Raw genomic sequence first — 19254 nt, forward strand, 5'->3', positions numbered from 1 at the left:
ACACTGTTGTAATGCATCAACATGGAAGCTTTGTTATTCTTATGATATCAGACGATCATTGAAAGAAAGCACCCGGGCAAAGTAACATCCTACTTAGATAGCAAAGACAGGAAGCCGCGTACCTCTAGAATTTTCGTTCGCTAGTAAAGTCTAATACATACCAGGCATGTATTTGATCTCTCCGATCCTGAAGCCGTTGACGTGGCCCTGCGAAGTTGCCCTACTGAGTTGTCCTATGAAGCTGCCCTGAAAGTCCACTCGATACCAATATTAATTGCTTTTAAACGATGTGGCTGTGTTTCTTGCTTGCTTAACCATATCATAATCTACTGGTTTATTCGGTGCCTTGCCTGTTCTTACCCTGGAATGATAATAACGTCAAATGAGATGCTTTCCGTTGAAGCTTTCGGGCTTGGTACAACAACAATCCTGACCAGTAAGGACAGCATTATTCACAGAATCAAATCACTCGATCTGATCGTATACTGGATGTCATTCTTCTGGTTTGATCTGTTTAATCTTGCCAATTCCAAAGTGTTGACGCTGAAATAGGGTCAGGATGACTGGCAAACGAACATTGTAGAACCTCAAGATGTTGAGCATGGATGAAACACTACCAGAAACAGCAAGGGCGTTGTTGATCGACGTGACTTAGCATGGCATACACAATGCTGAGACTTAGAGGGCTACCGTGGTCTTGATGACATATTTACATTCAATATGATATATCTTGTTTCAAGTAAAGTTATGTGTATACCCACATACAAAGTAGTTATTACTTGTGAGGGTTGTGTTGTGTAGTCGGTTGAATTAAACTCCGCCGCGGCCCGGTGGAGACTTTGGATCAGCTCCGTTCGTCATAGGTGGCCCGATTAAAGACATACAACAACATCCATTCTATCACGACATGAGGGGTTTCTGTATCATTGCGCAATGAATTTCTTGATGCCGAGTGCAAAATAAACCGAGAGAAAGATGAAGCTGTGGGCGCGCTTGATTTTGTCGTTGGTGTTCCGTGAGTCGTCTCCGTTGATAAGCTCGATTGTGGAAGGAAAGCACGTGTGACTAACCACCATTGCACTACACAGTGTGGTCGCTGGCGATTCTGGGATCATGCGAGAGTCAAACAAAGTCGGTCTCGACCTCTCGACATCGATCTGAGAAACCGAATACCGAGGGTTTTACGACCGGCGAGAATAATGGCTGGAAAGATGTGAGAGCTGGGAACGGTATGCATAAGGACCATCTCTTTTTCTCTACGTGGCGTGATACTAAGATTTCAACGGATGAAAAGAGCTCGTTGACTCCGCGTTACGAAAACTTCGAGCGATCAAGGTGTCGACGGCGGCACAGGACAGGCCCTCAGGGGTGATCGGATATGCCTTACACTATGCTAAACGCGCATTCTACCTGTTGTTCATGAATGGGCCATCACTCGACGATGAATCACGAAAAACAAGTCGGTCAAATAAACTTCTCCCGGAATTAGTGGAAGCGATACATGAACTGGAGGTCGCAGCAGAAACGTCTGGAAATGCTGACGCCATGCTTCTCCTTGCCGACATGAACTTTTACGGCAACTATTCTTACCCCCGCAACTTCAAAGAAGCATTTCGTTGGTATCAGGAGCTTGCTTCGACGACTGGAAATAGTACGGCACAATACATGGTCGGATTCATGTATGCAACCGGTATCGGTGATGCGGTTGAGCGGGATCAAGGAATGGCGCTGTTGTATCACACCTTTGCAGCTGAGCAGGGAAACACGAGATCGGAAATGACTCTTGCTTTTCGTCATCATGTTGGTATTGGCGGTTCGAGAGACTGTGACCAGGCCGTGCACTATTACAAGCAGGTTGCCGATAAAGCTATTGACTATTTGCGGTCTGGTCCCCCTGGTGGCCGGGTTATGGTCCGAGAGTCGCATCGATGGGTAGATGATGACGGCGGGATATATGGTGAAGGTGCAAGCTTTTCGAGCTCAGGGCCCAACGCTCATAGAGATGGTAGTCATTCAAGCGCAGATACTAACTTGGAAGACGTCCTCGAATATCTAGACTTATTATCCAAAAAAGGCGAGCTGAGGGCAACTTTGAATCTCGGCAAGATGTTTTACGACGGTGCTAGGACATTGCCTCGCAACTACAAGAAAGCTATGAAATATTTCAGGGTCGTCACGAAAAAATATTGGACCAAAGACGGCGATATTCTCGCCAACCATCCGATGGGTATTGAGAAGGTGGCAGCCAAAGCTGCTGGTTACATTGGAATGATGTATCTGCGTGGAGAAGGCGTTGAGCAAAATTTTGCAACAGCCATGCTGTGGTTCAAGCGCGGCCTTGCCAACGGCGATGCCTTGTGTCAGTACGAGATTGGACTGATGTACCTGCATGGCTACGGGGTGCCAAAGGATGCGTTCAGAGCTGCTGAGTATTTCAAAGCAGCTGCCGAACAGGATTTTCCCGCTGCACAAACTAGATTCGGCGCCTTGTTCCTTGATCAGGGTGATGTACAAACAGCGACTAAGTATTTCGAGCTCGCTGCCCGCTGGGGCTGGATGGAAGCTTTCTATTATCTCGCAGAGATTGTCAATTATGGCGTTGGTCGCGAACCACACTGTGGAATGGCTTCCGCATATTACAAAATGGTTGCGGAGAGGGCTGAAGAGCTTCATTCTTCATTCATCGAGGCAAATGATGCGTACGAGAAAGGCGACCGTGAGACAGCATTGATCGCTGTCATGATGGCCGCTGAACAGGGCTACGAGAATGCGCAAGCCAACGTTGCCTATCTTCTGGATGAACAGCGTTCCGTCTTTTCTCTGGATAGAGTCCTACCATGGACGACAAAGAAGCCCCGCCCATCACTACTTCGAAATGCGGCGCTTGCCCTCATCTACTGGACTCGATCAGCACGACAATCGAATATCGACTCTTTGCTGAAGATGGGAGATTATTACTTGGGTGGGCTTGGTATTCCACCTGATCCCGAAAAGGCTTCTACTTGTTATCACACCGCGGCTGAAGGCCATCATAGCGCACAGGCATTCTGGAATCTGGGATGGATGCACGAGAATGGTGTTGCAGTCGAACAAGATTTCCACATGGCCAAACGCTACTACGATCTTGCACTTACCACGAATCAGGAAGCTTATTTCCCCGTGAAGCTCAGTCTGATCAAACTTCGTATTCGTCATTTATGGAATCGTATAACCAATGGCAATGTTAATCCCATTCAGGATGAGAAAGGTACTTTCCCGTCTCTCCGATATGTTGCCGACTTTATGACTAACTCTATCTAGAATCAAAGGCACCCAGAACCTTCAAAGAATGGGTCATCGCATTCCTAGAAAACGACGAAGAAGAAGCCCAACAATACGCACAATTGCTTCGAGAGCGTGAAGAAGAAGCAGAACTTCTCGGAACACATCACCATGCCGAGAACGATGACACAGGCTACTACGACGAACTTGAGCTTGACATAGACGAGAGTGTCTTAGAAGCTCTCATCATAGTTGCGCTTGCAGCCACACTGTTGATTTTAGTATATATCAGACAACAGCGTAATCGACAGAGAGATAATGGAAATGGACAACAACAGCAACAGCAACAGCAAGCAGCTGCCAATGCAAATAACAATAACAATGGCAATGGGAATAATGAAAGGGGCTTCTTTCCTCGACCAGATCAGCCAGAGTTTGCGCAGTGGGTTGCAGGAGGAGTTGGACATTGATATGAATGTGTAGTAATATCTCATACTTCTTTCTGTTCTATAACTTCGTGTTGAAATTACTATTGTTCCACTTATCTTCCAATTCGTTATGACCGGAGCGTTGTCGTAGGATTAGGACAAGTCGTCGGGCGTAAGCAGTCATGTGCGGTAGACGTCACCTCTTTCGATCCTGAATGACCTCGAGACTTGACTCTACCTCATCCCATCCTCACGATTGATCATCTCATATTCATCAATTAGTACTCAGAGAACAAAATGTCTCAAACTCCAAGCTCTCAAGCAAAGCGACGCCGTCTTGACAACGCGGCATCCACACTCTCGCGCCCATTCAAGTCACCATTGCCCAAATCGGCACAACGAAAGGAGCCTGCAGATCCAGATACTCCAAGTTCAGCAACTACAAATTCTGATTCAACCAAAGAGCAACAAACTCCAACTCATTCCCACAAACCCGCTATCCCTAAAGTTCCAAGCAAACCCTCCCTGAACATCAAGACTACCATTCCAGAATCAGACCCAGAAATCCGATACCTCCGCAGAAAACAGCTCACCCTGCAATCACAGCTCACATCTCTCCGCACTGAACTCGACATAGCCCAACAAGCACTACGAATCGAATCCAGCTCTCGAGACGACGAGCTCAGAGCACTCAAACTCAAGTGGCGCGGTATAAGCCAAAGGGCTGCTGAGGAATTATTCGAGACTGCCAAGGATAAGATTGCGAGAATTGGGGGTGTGACGGCGTGGAAGGAAAGTGAGCGGCAGAGGGTGAAGAGGATGCTGGTGTGGGAGGATGATGAGTTTTATGCTGCTCGTAGTGGTGAAGATGGTGAGCGGGAGAAAGGGGATGATGGGTTTAATGATAACGAGGAGGGTGGCAGTGGACAGACGGAAGATGGTGAGGATGAGGTAGGTTTTTGTTACTTATGCGCTTGTTTCCAAGTTTGCTGACAAATTGTAGACGTTTACTATGGACATGATGCTGAAGAGTCTGAAAATCGAGCCGGATCTCATCGGCTTCAATATGATTGAGAAACGATGGAGGACTGAGTAACAACCCGAATTGGATACTCGTCGCACTGACCAAGCGAATGTGATGTGGATTGCAGTTTGTGAGAATCTACACAAAAAAGGAGAATACCAGACACAAAACTTAAGACTTCCAAGACATCCGAAATAATGAATCACTATATACGTAGTGTATATGTTATAACATAGATATAAAATATAAATTCAAGCAAATTGTCTACTCTTTCGAGATGTATTTGTTGAACAATTCTCCAATGACGAGGGCGCTCTTCTTGGGGATACGTTTCTGGTTGTCCTTATAGTCGACGTATGTGACGCCGAATCTGGATTGGTAACCTTCGGACCATTCAAAGTTACTAATTAAAAGGTTAGTAGATATTTCTCGAACAAAATGGCGCGGGTAGACTCACTCCATCAAACTCCAAGCCATGTACTTCTTAACATTGACTCCGTCAATAGCAGCAGCATCAGCCATGGCACCCACATAATCCCGATAATACTGAACCCTAAACTCATCATTGAGGAGGTCCTCTAATGCTAAGTCGTTCTCTCCCTTGATACTCGTGCCATTCTCCGTTACATAGATCCTGGGATAATCATAACGATCAGACAGCCATTTCAACAACTTCCTGAACCCCAGAGGATGAGGACGAAGCCATTCACAATTCGTCTCGGGCCCAATCGAGTTTCCGAATTTATCCTCAAACAAGTGATCCAAGTTTCCGGCTGTGTCGTCTGGGTCCGCTTCGCCTTCTCGGTGACGAATGTAGTTTGCGCAGTAGTGGTTCATGCCATAAAAGTCGTTGCTGCCTTTGATTAAGGCTACTTCGTCGGGTGTAAGTGGCGGGAGACGGTCGCCGATTTGTTTCACGACGCTGTCCGGGKATTTGCCGAGGTAGATGGGGTCTGCGAACCAGGAGATGGCAAATTCGAGTTTGCGGGTGCAAGCTTCGATGTCTTCTGGATCTTCGGGGTCCCAGGGTTCGGCCCAGTCACCTTAAAATCACGTTAGCGCATAGTTCGTACAATTTGGGGGAATTTCCAGGTCTAACCATTGAGTGTAATGCCAATTTCTCCTCCCTGTGTGGGCTTGAATTCCTTTCGGTATATGTCAACCGCAGTACCGTGAGCTACGAGCAGTGAATGACCAGCAATCCACGGCTCATGCGCACCATCACCAACGGGATTCTTCTTGCGATCACTCGTTCGTCCCGGCGCATGCTTGCCGATATTGAAACCGAGCACGGAGGTACACCAGGGTTCGTTGAAGGTAACCCAATGCTTGACTTTGTGTCCAAAGCTCTGGAATGCAACGCGGGCAAAGTTCGCATAGTCGGCCACGAATTCGTCCTTGTTCAGGGGTCCGCCATATCTCTTGAACAGCTCGTCGGGAAGATCCCAGTGATACAAGGTGACGAAGGGCTCGATTCCAGCTGCGTGGAGATCGTCGATGAATTTGGAGTAAAAGTCTATTCCTTTTTGATTGATGGGGTCGTTTCGGCCACCTAGAGGAATGATTCGGGGCCTTGGTTGTTGATATTGTCAGCCATATGTCTGATGCAAAGGGCGAGAAGGACACTTCATACCATGACAGCGAGAAGCGATATAGCTTAGCACCGTACTGCTTCAGAATCGCAATATCCTCGTGTGTACGATGATAGGAGTCGCAGGCTACGTCTCCATTGGTGCCATCTTCTACTTTTCCGGGTGTCTTGCTAAATGTATCCCAGATGGAAGGTCCTCGGCCGTCTTCGTCATACGCTCCTTCGATTTGGTAGCTAGAGCCGAACAAGACAAGTAAGTAGATGCCTACAAACATGGACAGCGAGTAATCCTCACCTGGCCGTTGCGTATCCCCAGACAAAGTCTGCCGGCAGCTTGGACTGGGGTGTCTCGCCGTTGGTACTAGTTACGCTACCCATACTCGGAGTGTTTCTGCTACTGGTAAGCGGAGGAAAGCAAAGTGAGAGAAGGAGGGAAAAGGTGATTTCTCCTTTCGAGAAGAGATCCAGACGAGGAATGAAACGTTTAAATACCAATCAATGTCTAACCGTAGCAGCTTTCAACCCGTACTAACTAGTCGACAGACACGCAGCCCACTTGGAGCAGTGGAGCCCCTCCAATCCCATCCGGAGAAATAATCTTGGTGACAGTCGCGCAACATTGGATAGGACCGATGGTATCGCATAGTGCGTACGCAGAGGCATCCAACAATTGGAATGCCTGTAGTGTCTAGGCACAGGACTAAAAAAGCCGCAAAGCGTGGGTTTCAATCTAGGTAGGCAGGCGATACTCCGCGCAAAGAGGAGACAAGCGGAGTTAGCGCCTCAGGGGTCCCCCACCTTGCTTTTCACGGTGCCGGCTTCTAATTCTGTGCAATACTGGACAAGGATTAGCACGTTGAATGTCTCAGGCTAATCTTCTATCGCAACCGATCTTTCGCGCCTGGCATGGGACAGCTCGAGATGCTCAGATGCGCTAGATTTTGCGCCATTCAGCCGCGCCAAGTGCGACTACGAATTATCCACGATTGTGCAACGTGTATGTATGGCTCATCGACACTTAGTAGATAGGCTAGAAATGGAGAGCAGCTATATGTCATGTGATATATAATCTCGATCCAGATACGTACTCTATTGCAAACGTTTACCGTGTCATATCAGCATTGCGGCGCAATCCGGCCAGTTTGGTAGGTACATCACGGACAGGGAGAAACAACGTAAGAAACAAAACACCCGTCAACGCCTTCCGACTATAATATGCTCGCTAATACAATCAAGTGATCTCGTGAACAATGTGACTTCCCTATGACGAGAGTCCGCAAGGAACCATGACAATCTGAATCATAGCTCCATACCATCTTCCTCTTCCCCCTCAAGCTCATCCATATCTTCCACCAACGAAGTTCCAGTAAGCCGAGGTCGTTTGGATGCCAGTGATCCGGAGCCAAGAGCTCCGACAATTTCTAATTCTGGTCCCGCGACAATTCTACCTTCTGTGTCGACTACCTCGCAGAGTTCGATAAGGCTTTGCCGGTTAAGTGATTTGAAGCCAGCTGTCCGAACGACTCGGCCCCAATGCGCGAGGCAGAACTGCGCTGCGCGACGCCGGAGCCAATCTTCGTTTGTCCTGCCTGCTCGTTCCCAAATAATAGCTGCATTCTCGACGTCAAGTTCACGGCTGAGTCTGTGAACGCATAGCAAACGCAACTTCGGCATGTCATACAGATTAGCCATGACAAGCATGCCGGCAACATCGAAGATGCTTGTACAATATCGCGGGTGATCCAATATACTGTCGCTGTACAGGTAATATAGAAAAGCCCGGACTACAGAGTATGGTTCGGGTATATGCATGCGCTTGGTATGATACTCGGCCATTTGCGCAGAGTATAGACGCTTGAAATGAGGCCATCTTGCCTGTAAAATTATCCGGTGGACATGTATAGCCGGCGAGGTTTTCGCTGTAGGTGACAGGAACGCAGGATCAAATTGAGTGGTCACAGGGGTTGGTGAGTTGGCTTGGCTCTCATCTTCCATAGTCTGATCATCGGAGTCGGCTGTAATTATGAAGTCCGTTCCACTACCCGTTTCTGGGGGTTGATCAAAGACAGCCAGCAGATCAGCGCCGAGGCCTGCGTGCTGGGGTGACCCCTGACGCTCAGATGCGAGAATGCGGTTTTGCTCGGACGATTCAGGAAAGAAGTTATTACCCAGGAGCCCGTATTTTTCCAAATCCAGACATAGAATCTCGTTTAATTGATTATCATCCCCGGCAGTTGTAGCGTTTTCGATGTTGCATCCAAGCAGCCAAGCCTTAGTACCATCTTCATTGATAGTGCAGTAGTGCCACCGATATCCCGGTCGGAATACCTCCTGGCCATCAGCGAGTCTCTGCCATCTCAGGGAGTCCAACTCAAGCGTTGATAAGTTACAGTCATATGGACGAACTGTTTCCGATGGTGTGATCAAGTCCAGAAGGACACCGGAAGAGTATACGTGGAAATGAGTTCCAGAAAGCAGAGAGGGGACATGTGGCCCTGACTCAAAATGTAGAGATGATATCGCGCCCGGTGCCGTTGGTTTTCTTCGGGCGAAAGACCGAATTTGGACGCTTGCTGAATTGGCTGCATATCCGCCTGACCGACCTGATAATTGCGGCGGCGAGCTAAGGACTCCTCCAGGGCTAGGGGTCACACGATTCAATGATCCTGGTGTCTCATCAATTCCCTGCGGCATGGGCATGTCCAATGACGGGCTTCCTTTTAGATCAAGCCACCAGAGATCAGTAGACCGGTCCATCTCTGTCCCAAGGCCACCAAAAGTCCACAGCCGGCCTCCCCAGACCCACGCAGTATGATCAAACCGAGGGACGAAACTCCATGTACGGGACCATGTCCAAGTCTTGAGATCGAGATAACATAAATCATCCAGAATAGAATTACTTTCTCCAGTTACTCCTCCAATCACGAACAACTTGTCTTCATATATAACGGATGCATGGCGAGCTCGGCCTCGAGGAACAGGACCCCGAACTTCGGGTTGCGTCCATGTCGATGTTGGTATGTCAAGAATGACGATGTCGGATAGGTATTCGCGATGCTCGTTTTCTCCGCCAAAGACGAGTAATTTGGTTCCCTGATAGAGAGAGGCGGTGTGCCCTGATTTGGAGACTATTAGCACTTGAACAGTGGTTCATTTAATGGAGCGTGATACGAACCCATGCGGACACCGGGTATGTCTCCATAATTGTCGACCAGATCCCATGTGAGTGTATTGAGGTTTAATCGGAGGACATGGTTATACACTAATAGCCTAAAGTTAGCGCTACACTAAATTGATTTATGCAGTCCATGTCCGTGGCAGATAAAGCATAATAATTGGATGAGACTGGCTGACCTTCGTCGGTGAATTGGTCGAACCCTCCAAAAGCATAGATCTGATCATTGCCACAATAAGTGACGGACGCATTCACAAGGCACGCGGGGACATTCCCGAGGGCTTTTTTTATGCTGGGACGGTAGTCAGCGCTGCCCCGACGGCCTTTGGCTGGACTGGCCGGCATCAGGTATGTGTTATGGGACTCCCTAGAGGCCATTGAAGGGGGTGTCGACTGAAGAGAACGTCGGTGGGATGTCGTAGCGGCAACAGGGTCCCAGAAGGAAGTCGACCCACCCTCGTGGACGTACGAGAAGCCGGATGTTGAAGTGACGGAAGCGTTGCTGGGTGTGGAAGGCGGTTGCCGCGCCATCGGGGGCGGGTCCAATGTGGATATTGGATGTGGATAGGCCTAAGACTTGACGAGATAAAGTGGCAGGGTGTGCAAGATGAATTGATGCTTAAGCAAGTCGTGTGACGATAGTCTGCAGTTCTTCTCGAGATGGATGAAACGATGAGGGATTCTAGAAGAAATCGTGGAAGGCAAAAAACTTCAGGCAATCCGTGGGAGGCTCAAAAACGGAAAGAGCAGACTGGCTCAAGATATAGTACGCTAGTCCAAAAACGGGCGTTCTGCCAAGCCGGTCGTCATTCGAAGCGCTAACCTTTTCTGAACTAGTGGAATCACTCCGGCGGTTGCCATGGGTACTTTCTATTTACTTTCTACTTATATAAGTCCTGGACCCTTTCTTGCATACTTCACTCCTCCTCACCTTCACTTTACATCCTCAATCACCTCTAAATCTCTTATATGTGCATTAGATACTTCTCTGTATCTCCCTCTGTGCATCATTTGAACAACAGTGTACATTGTGTTTAGTCCTTTGAGTATATCATATACTACGATCGCCCTACCGTGGGTTGGAACCTTGGAACGAGACATCTCGCTGTGGTCAGAACAACATGGCGACCGTTGACGTTTCGACACCTTTGAAGACCCATCGGGGGATCTTCTCGACAAAGACTGCTGGCGGTCGTTTGCCTCTTACACCCTCTCCCCGCACGAGAACGACAAGCAATGCCTCGATAAATTCGTCCCCATTCACCCCAATCCGGGATGCCCACGATGGTGATTCAGGAGCCCAGAAGTCCGTCTATGGAGGAAACCTCAGTTCACACTTTGCCAAGTCAATGTCCAAGGCTAGAGCTTACCGAGAGTCACCAAAGTCGAACATTGCTCGTTCACGCAAGTCACCAAAACATCTTGATCTGGGAGTGTCTGACTGGTCATTGACTGGGACTGGTCCATCACATACCCCAGCCAAGGAGCGTGCCCGTAAAGAGCAGACTCGAGGTCGCATCGCCAAGCTAGCCACGACCAAGGCCGGCCCGTCAACCAAAACAACCATTCGCATTTCTCACAAAGCTGGTGATCGATTCATTCCCAATAGAACGGCAAGCGAAGGTTTGACAACAGCTGGTGCTGCAAAGCCTGAAGAACCCCAACGCCCCAAGACCAGCGACGGTTCAGTAGTTCTAGCCAATGCTGCTAGCGCCTTTGATATTAGTAGCCGTGGCTCCGATGATGACCTGACCGCTGCTCTTGAGAACCTCGGACTTGATGATGGCGAGCCATCAAGCACATACACACGACCGGCACCAGATGCTGTAGCCTATGAATCGTCTCTAGCCAATGCCTGTGACGTCAAACTCAACACACGTATCCTAGCTTTCAAGCCTCCTCCACCCGAGTCCTCTAAGCCCATCGATCTTCGCGCTCAGTACAACCGCCCTCTCAAACCCAGCAGCGCCCAATCTGCTCAGTTCCGTCGCCGCGTCCAGACTGCCCCAGAACGTGTCTTGGATGCACCCGGATTGTTGGATGACTATTACCTCAACCTGCTCGACTGGAGCTCTGGCAACCAAGTTGCTATTGGTTTGGAGCGAAACGTCTATGTGTGGTCTGCCGAGAGCGGTACAGTCAACTGCCTTCTTGAATCAGCCCCTGATACCTATATCAGCAGTGTGAAGTGGAGTGGCGATGGAGCGTATGTCGGTGTCGGCCTGGGAACGGGTGAGGTTCAGATCTGGGATGTCGAGGAAGGCACCAAGCTGCGTAGTATGTACGGACACGATACCCGTGTCGGTGTGATGGGCTGGTCCAAGCACACACTGTCTACCGGCGCTAGGAGCGGGCTTGTTTTCAATCACGATGTGCGCATTGCTCAACACAAAGTTGCAGAGCTTGTCTCTCACACTTCTGAAGTTTGCGGTCTAGAATGGCGATCGGATGGAGCACAACTGGCCACCGGAGGCAACGATAACCTCGTCAACATCTGGGATGCACGATCTTTGAGCGCACCCAAATTCACTAAGACTAACCATCGTGCCGCAGTCAAGGCATTGAGCTGGTGCCCATGGCAACTCAACTTGCTCGCAACTGGTGGTGGTTCTTACGACCGACACATCCACTTCTGGAACACCACAACCGGTGCTCGCACTAATAGCATCGACACCGGGTCGCAAGTCACAAGTCTCCGCTGGAGCAACCACTACCGCGAGATTGTCAGCTCTAGTGGATTCCCCGATAACTCATTGAGCATCTGGAGCTACCCAACATTAGTGCGCAATGTCGAAATTCCTGCCCACGAGACTCGTGTTCTGCACAGTTGTTTGAGCCCTGATGGCCAAATGCTTGCTACTGCTGCTGCGGATGAGAGTCTGAAGTTCTGGAAGATCTTTGAGCGCAAGCCTGGCACAAGTGCAGCAGCTGCTCGTGAAGGAGGTGTTGGCAGCAAAGCTACCATGGCCAAGTCCATGACTATCCGATAAGTGTGCATTTTTGGGCTGGTTTTGTGGTGTTTGGCGCTTCCTTTGGATTGAATGGTACCATACATTTTCGGTTGGTTCAGGTGTTTCGTAAACTTGATATTGTTTGGATTTTTCCTGCTTCGTTGTTCGATATTGTCATATTCGGAGTTAAATACATTGATTGAATTATCAAGTATCTGCTGCAGTAATATGTGAAAGTAGATTGCAGTAGAACCAATTCATCGAAACTACCTACATCGATACCAGTTTGGACTCACTTGCAAGGTGAAGGCGAAGATACCGAGGCTATTGATTAAGTAAGTGTGGCTCAACCTGTCACGTTGCCGACTTGACAGGAAAGAGATCGCAACATACCGTCAAAATACAGTTTGGCAGTCAATTTCTGAGTTCAAACTGAATTCTCTATCATTTAAAGAATTTAAGTAAGTTGTGTTTGTTCCCCAGAAAATAACGTCTAATCTGGATGCCGGCGCCAAGACGGCACGGATGACTAATCCGGTGGTTATCATGGAAATCTCCCAGACATACCGAACCTGCCTCACTCAACAATCGGCATCAACCGCAGAGATTCGTTTGGTTACTAGCTCTACACCTCTCATAGTCCTATTAATTGCTTCGCTTCCACAAAAATATTACCTCGTTCCATCTCATACGTTAGTTTAGAAAGAGCTACGAGTGTGTACTGAGGCTGGCGCTGTGACGAAGGGCTGCTTCATATCAGTGCTCACGGACGCCTCACTTGAGAGCCTCATCGGTCATCTCCAAATCTCAGTCTCAGACCAGCAATAACTCAACCCCGTTCCTACAATATACCGACCTGCATAAAGAATCGTCTGGAGCCACAAAATCGAGCAGGATGGCAAATCAGCAAGTGGTAAGTGTACTCAGACGATCACGGTCGGCCTGTCACTGAGACTACGGCGACCGTGGTCTGTCATCAACTATGGCCAACTGCTTTTTTCCTTCCATGGTATGTGGTTGTCGGTGATAACATGAGCTCACTCTTTTGTTAAATAGGGCACGGTATACGACCGTGTCATCCAAGAGGTATGCGAGGCATCGCGAGTCGATTTTGAAGAGGGCGGAGTCGACCAGCAGACGCTGGAAGAGATGCGACGGGTGAGTCTATATTTCTTTTGCTATATTTCGTCGTTTTTGCGTCAGAAACACCCTTCACAAAGTACACTTCCATCGTCTTTCGAGTGTATTTGTCGTGATATTGAACAGCTGGGGTGGCAAAAGCGGGGTTTCGGATGGGTTGGGGGATAGGAGCAACTCAAGGGCGAGACTGCCGCTTCTTGAGTCATTTTATACCCGCCCGAAATCCCTGCGCCGCTAACCCACTGCAACACAGCCCAGAGCCAATCACACTCTCCCATCTCATCATCACATCCAGGCTCCTCCACTGTCCATGCCACTGCGATGGTGCTTTGTTGTACATGAACAGACTGACAAATTACCATGACAGAGCTGGCAGCAGAAACTCTCTTCGCTAGGTGTCGCTCATTTCCCTTGGGACCCCCCTCTCAAGCAGAGCCCTCCTCCCGCACAGCCTTCTAGTGGGCAAATACTTCCTCCCGCAGCCACAGTACCCTCAAATGCACCACGGCCGACACCTCCACCTGCACAACCAGCAGTGACACTCCCACCTCCAGTCTCTACCGAAGACCATACTCCAGTCATCAAAACTGAACCGGGCCTCAATGGACAGCATGTCGGCATATCTGGAAATGGTGGTCCCTCGGCACAACTTGATGCCCAGGCACTTGCTCGAGAACGTGCCATGAGCAACCTGCACTCCAAGTATGGCGCCGCCGCCGCAAACTCAGTGAGTCAGTTGCAAGCACAAAGTCAAGCAGCTCTCTCCTTGCCTGGTCAACAACGTCCTCAAAACGGCAACCCTCACGATGTGAAGCCTATTATGCAACAACCATACCCAGGCATAGCACCGCCCCAGAGTGTGTCCTATCCTCCGCAAACCGACGGCGCCAATGACGACGCGCTCGCTCAGTGGAAAGCAGAAGTCGCACACCGACGTGAACTCGCCAAACGCAACAACGGCGAAGGGGACCGGATGCTAATGGCACAATTAAAAATGGACGCTCTTCGTCTTGAAGGTGGTGGCCTCATGCTTCCTCTTGACGAGCGCTCTTCGTCTGGTCTACCTAGACACATAAGCTCGGATCCAATCACGTCTTCCGCGCAAACTGATGGCCCCGCCGATGACGAAGACGATGAAGATGCCATCAACTCTGATCTTGATGACCCGGATGACTTGGTTAATGACGACCCTGAAGGCGACGAGGCTGTTGGGGAGGTGATGCTATGCACATACGACAAGGTTCAGCGCGTTAAGAATAAGTGGAAGTGTACCTTGAAAGACGGTATCCTCTCCACTGGCGGCAAGGAGTAAGTCTTTTACATTTTTTATAAGATCCACTACTAATACTTCATCTAGATACGTCTTCCACAAAGGACAAGGCGAATTCGAATGGTAGTCCGCTGCATTTTCCGTCTCTTTTCTTTTGATTTCTTTTTCATTTCCCCTAAAGATGTACACTTATGGCTCGGCATCAGGCGTTTCTTGATATACGTTTTTCACTTTTATTATCCCCTACGAAAATGACCTCTACCTGTTTACTGCCGCGAATATCCCTCCAGAATGACTCGTCGTTTTATCATCACGATTCTTTTTAGATCATGCCTCAGATGTCATTCTATGATATGAAATGGTTGAAAATGAAATAAATAAGACTGGTATCAGATACTCCTAGATTATGAATACATACATAAAATTGTAGTATAAACTCAAAGAAGACTTCCTTCACTGAACGGCGCACTCTGCATCGTCGCTAGGGGAGGCTCAAAGAATGAATCCCAATTCCAGAGAGGATCCATAAAGTCCAAAAGGCTATTCAAATCTTGCGGCGGTACGGGGTTCTCTGCTTCCTGGACAGCACCTAGCTTCGTCTCGGCTGCTGCTGTATTTCCATTAACATCCGACTCATTATGATTATCATTCGTCACCGAAGTTATCTGCCTTTCGTTCTCTGTATTCGTCGTACTAGTAGTTGAAGGCGCAGCATAAGTCTCCGGATTCGTCGTCTTTTCTAGGACTGCTGCCTCCCTTCTCTTCTTCTCCGTCATAGACCTCACCAGAACCCTCACCGTCCCCAACGCCTCATCCGCCAAATGCGTCTTTAGATGCTTTGTGATCGTCGCCAGGGTCTCCATGGCCTCCGGTATCGTCGCCAAACTTTCGCTAGAATCAATCGCCAACAAGACACAGATGAATTGAAACACCGTCCCCACAGTGTTCCACCAAGGATGATTCCTCAATATTAGAATGCGGGAAGCTGGAAGGGCTGTTTTGCCGGCTTGGATTATTTGGGTGATTTGCTCTTGTTTAATGCCTAGATCCAGAAGGCGGAGGCGTCTGTATATGCAGAAGCAGAGATCGGCTTTAATAAGACTCAAAAATTCGTGGGTCGTTGGGGTTGAGATTAGGGATGTAAGGGCAGTGATGAGTTCTTGTCTGCGCGTGGGATGGTCTTGGTTACTGATAATCGTGGTATCGTCAGACGGGAGAGTGTCGACGAGTGCGTGTAGTTGAAGCGTCATGTCTGTCTCTCCGCGCTTGATAATGTTATGCTCGAGCACAGGGCCGACGTCGACCGTTGACCGGCCATGTTCATACGAGATAATGAGGTGAAGACAGCGCGCAACCATCATGACTCGCGCACACATATCCCTGAAATGAGCCAGGGAGTAATTCCCTTCCACATCCTCGAGAGCTTCCCGTTCTTTGTACACGCCAATCGCCTCACACAAATGCATCATGATACAACTATACATCCAAGCTGCTCCAGGCCGACTCGTGGAGCGAATATAAATAACCCGCAAAATCCAAGCTTGAATCGTCGCGAGACGCGGGTATCGAACCACAAATGGATCATCGAGGATATCCTTTGCATGTTGAATGACCCTCAACTCTCGGACTTCGCAGAGTACCTGTGAGAATAGCGACGCAAGACCTATAACACCGCTAATCAGGGCCTCAAAGTAGCATCCTTGATCCTTGCCGTTCCAGTGGTCGTGACTTTTGCGTCGTAACTCTTCGATATCGACAAATCCAAAGACGGGGTCGATTACAGTTGCGTAGATGTCGAGTGAATCATGCACTTCAGCCCAGGTGATGTAGTCCTGGATATGAAAAGAGACGGAATACGGAAGCTCTTTTCTGATGCCGGTGTTGTATGCGAAGGAGTGGATTCTGGGCGGACTTCTGGATTGTAGATTCTTGCCTAGCCATTGAGGAAATGCGACTGCCGAGTGGCGTCCGATGTACCTGCATTTGGAGGGTATCATCAGTCCATTTGCTGCTGACGCCGCGACGCGGTCTTTGTTGATGGTTGCAATTTCATCTCCGAAGCCACGAGAGCCTGTCGCTAGCCTCGGCTTATTCTGAGCTGCAATTGTCGATGATGGCAAATCTCCATCTAGTCCAGCAGCTGATAACCTCCTCTTGGTGGAAACAGGAGCAGCTTGCGATGATGCGGTTCCGTTGACACTTGTGGCGTTGTTCTCGGCACCAGTACTACTGTAATGGCACTCATATCCATATCCAGTACATGTCGAGCAGGGGAATTTCCCGTCACATTTCCTCTTACGCTGTCGACATGGCGCACATGCGTATCGCGATCGTTGGCGCATATGACCAGCCACAGGCGACGTTGATGAGTCACCGCTTGTCATTCTCCATGTAATATTTCTGGGAGAGCAATACTTTTTAGCTCATGAAAGACGATGATTTGGTTCAGTATGGCGCTTCTTACTTTGATATTTGGCGATAGTGATTTGTTCGTCATTACATACGAATTATTTCTGTTGGTGGAAGTTGAAGGTGGATATAGTGACGCCGCTTTAAGGATGGACTGATGCCAAAAAATCACCTGATTTCTTATCAACTACCGAACGATCATCATCATCACCGACTTCTCCTGTCGGGTTCGCAAAATGAAGAAGAATAAAGACAAGAAAGAACAAGATTTATCTTCAAGGTATTCTAGAAGAACGTGATAATTGCTCCATTATCAACCGCTTCAGAATGGTTCCGTCCACTCCGGATAATCGTTTTCGAACCTGTCCTTGGGCGTCGGGTTTGAGATCTCGCGGACAAGAATGCTGATATTCACACTGTCTACCTGTAAGCGCTTGCAATTTCGATTATTCAGGCAGGTGAATACTTACAACTGTCCCAATTTCATAGCGATGTGTGGCAGATAACCTTTCTGGGCGAATTTGTGCTCCTTCTTCAGCCACTGTTCAACCATATGACTTCTAGCTTTTTCCTGATTCAGGTGGCTCATCATCGCCACGATATTGTCCAAGGGGCGACAGCTCCAGGATGCACCGTTAATCATGGTGTCGTTGGGGATGTTGCTTTCAAACAGGTATCCTCCCTGGGGAGAATAGTTCGGATCAGCAATCGTCAGCATCGCGTCCATCAAACAACGGCCAACCTTTTGACCTTTGCTGTTCTGAGCAACAATAATCTCCATTTGGGCAGTGTTTGAGACCGAAGATTGGCCTTGTAGGAAGTTGGTGAGGCGCACAAACCCCAAAATTCTGCCCCACGGTACTCGGGTATCGAAGTCTTTTTCTTCCGATTGCTTTATGGCAACGATGAAGGGGAGTTCTTGGCTGCGTGAGTCGTTGATGCGTTGATAAATGTCGTGTACGGAGACAAGCTTCGTTTCGAGAGTATATGCTGAGCATTGGACGTACGAGTTGACGACTCCTGCCAATCCTTCTGCATCGATGTGCATGGCGTGACGCAAGAAAAGGAAAATGCCAGGTCGAATTCTGTTTCGCCGTTTCAGAATAGAAATTCTTTCCTTTGCAGCGGCAACTCTCTCGGTGCGCTCTATGATGTAGGGGTTAGAGCTCGCAGCGTCTGTGTGATCCTGCACGTTCTCTTCTGGACAAATCTTGACGCCGCCGTCCATCTTTCCATCGCTGATGCGAATCCTATCTGACTCGGTTTCTTCATTGCAATCTTGGGGATCAGTTTGGGTGAGCCATTTTTTGATCCTTCTGGTCATGATCACTTCTCGCATTTCATGGCCGGGAAGACTGTGCGAGTTTTCAACTCTAGCTAGGATACGCTGCTCTCCCTTCTCTGTGCTCCTGATAAGATTTGCTGCAGAGAGTGGGAGTACCTCATTGTTTTCCTGTGTATCGAAAGAGATATTAGGCGAAAAAGTTGGGGTCTCGTCTCTGACTGCCACTCCCGAATTCTTGTCTTCATCTGTCATTGGAGTTTCTTGAACGTTCTTTTGAGTAGAAATCGCCAGTTCTTCACCCTTCATTGGCAAATGGCTCTTAGCGGTCACTGAGTCTTTAAGCTTTGCTGATAGGTCTGTATTGGGAGCTACTAGATCTTCAGGCTTTATTTGATTTTTAGCTTTTGGAGTTGTCCAGACTGCGAAAGCAGCCTGTATTTGTGCTATTCTCTCCTTGTCTATGGTAGACTGTGTTGCATCTTTCTCTGTATTGGAGAGAGAGTTAAGTTAACGTATTGTCTCATCGTGAAGAGGGGGAGGGGATAGCATACCGGAGCCCATCGCGTAATAGCTGCCAAGCGACTTGACAGGCTCAAGTGACAAATTTTTGAAAAGAAATGAGTCGATATGCTTGCTCCCTGAGCTCAGGTAGGTCCTTGGCTTGTCTTATGTGAGAGAACTTTGACATGTAGGTGTTGTTTTCCTTCAGTAGATTTTGGG

The 19254-nt window shown here is 48.6% G+C and overlaps 7 protein-coding genes across 7 annotated transcripts; 4 read left to right on the forward strand and 3 right to left on the reverse strand.

Annotated features, from left to right (window-relative positions):
* Positions 1-975: 975 nt before the first annotated feature.
* Positions 976-3731, forward strand: BHQ10_003897 (uncharacterized protein; the record flags this gene model as incomplete). Its single annotated transcript, XM_040876203.1, has 4 exons — positions 976-1015; positions 1089-1229; positions 1295-3247; positions 3301-3731. 4 exons carry the CDS (start codon positions 976-978, stop codon positions 3729-3731), a joined length of 2565 nt encoding a protein of 854 aa, XP_040732401.1.
* Positions 3732-3986: 255 nt separating this feature from the next.
* Positions 3987-4785, forward strand: BHQ10_003898 (uncharacterized protein; the record flags this gene model as incomplete). Its single annotated transcript, XM_040876204.1, has 2 exons — positions 3987-4640; positions 4693-4785. The coding sequence occupies 2 exons, from the start codon at positions 3987-3989 to the stop codon at positions 4783-4785; spliced, it is 747 nt and encodes a 248-aa protein (XP_040732402.1).
* Positions 4786-4977: 192 nt separating this feature from the next.
* Positions 4978-6682, reverse strand: BHQ10_003899 (uncharacterized protein; the record flags this gene model as incomplete). Its single annotated transcript, XM_040876205.1, has 5 exons — positions 4978-5116; positions 5171-5756; positions 5813-6285; positions 6347-6538; positions 6600-6682. The coding sequence occupies 5 exons, from the start codon at positions 6680-6682 to the stop codon at positions 4978-4980; spliced, it is 1473 nt and encodes a 490-aa protein (XP_040732403.1).
* A 921-nt stretch (positions 6683-7603) lies between these two features.
* On the reverse strand, positions 7604-10010 carry BHQ10_003900 (uncharacterized protein; the record flags this gene model as incomplete). Its single annotated transcript, XM_040876208.1, has 3 exons — positions 7604-9420; positions 9480-9566; positions 9659-10010. The coding sequence occupies 3 exons, from the start codon at positions 10008-10010 to the stop codon at positions 7604-7606; spliced, it is 2256 nt and encodes a 751-aa protein (XP_040732404.1).
* Positions 10011-10600: 590 nt separating this feature from the next.
* BHQ10_003901 (uncharacterized protein) lies at positions 10601-12469 on the forward strand (the record flags this gene model as incomplete). Its single annotated transcript, XM_040876209.1, has 1 exon — positions 10601-12469. The coding sequence occupies one exon, from the start codon at positions 10601-10603 to the stop codon at positions 12467-12469; it is 1869 nt and encodes a 622-aa protein (XP_040732405.1).
* Positions 12470-13412: 943 nt separating this feature from the next.
* Positions 13413-14967, forward strand: BHQ10_003902 (uncharacterized protein; the record flags this gene model as incomplete). Its single annotated transcript, XM_040876210.1, has 4 exons — positions 13413-13439; positions 13487-13588; positions 13938-14878; positions 14928-14967. 4 exons carry the CDS (start codon positions 13413-13415, stop codon positions 14965-14967), a joined length of 1110 nt encoding a protein of 369 aa, XP_040732406.1.
* A 310-nt stretch (positions 14968-15277) lies between these two features.
* On the reverse strand, positions 15278-18840 carry BHQ10_003903 (uncharacterized protein; the record flags this gene model as incomplete). The annotated part of the gene is made up of 3 exons (XM_040876211.1): positions 15278-17069; positions 17612-17665; positions 17720-18840. The coding sequence occupies 3 exons, from the start codon at positions 18838-18840 to the stop codon at positions 15278-15280; spliced, it is 2967 nt and encodes a 988-aa protein (XP_040732407.1).
* Positions 18841-19254: the final 414 nt, after the last annotated feature.

This window comes from Talaromyces amestolkiae (genome assembly GCF_001896365.1).
Source record: "Talaromyces amestolkiae strain CIB chromosome Unknown scaffold6.1, whole genome shotgun sequence".
Taxonomy (NCBI): domain Eukaryota; kingdom Fungi; phylum Ascomycota; class Eurotiomycetes; order Eurotiales; family Trichocomaceae; genus Talaromyces; species Talaromyces amestolkiae.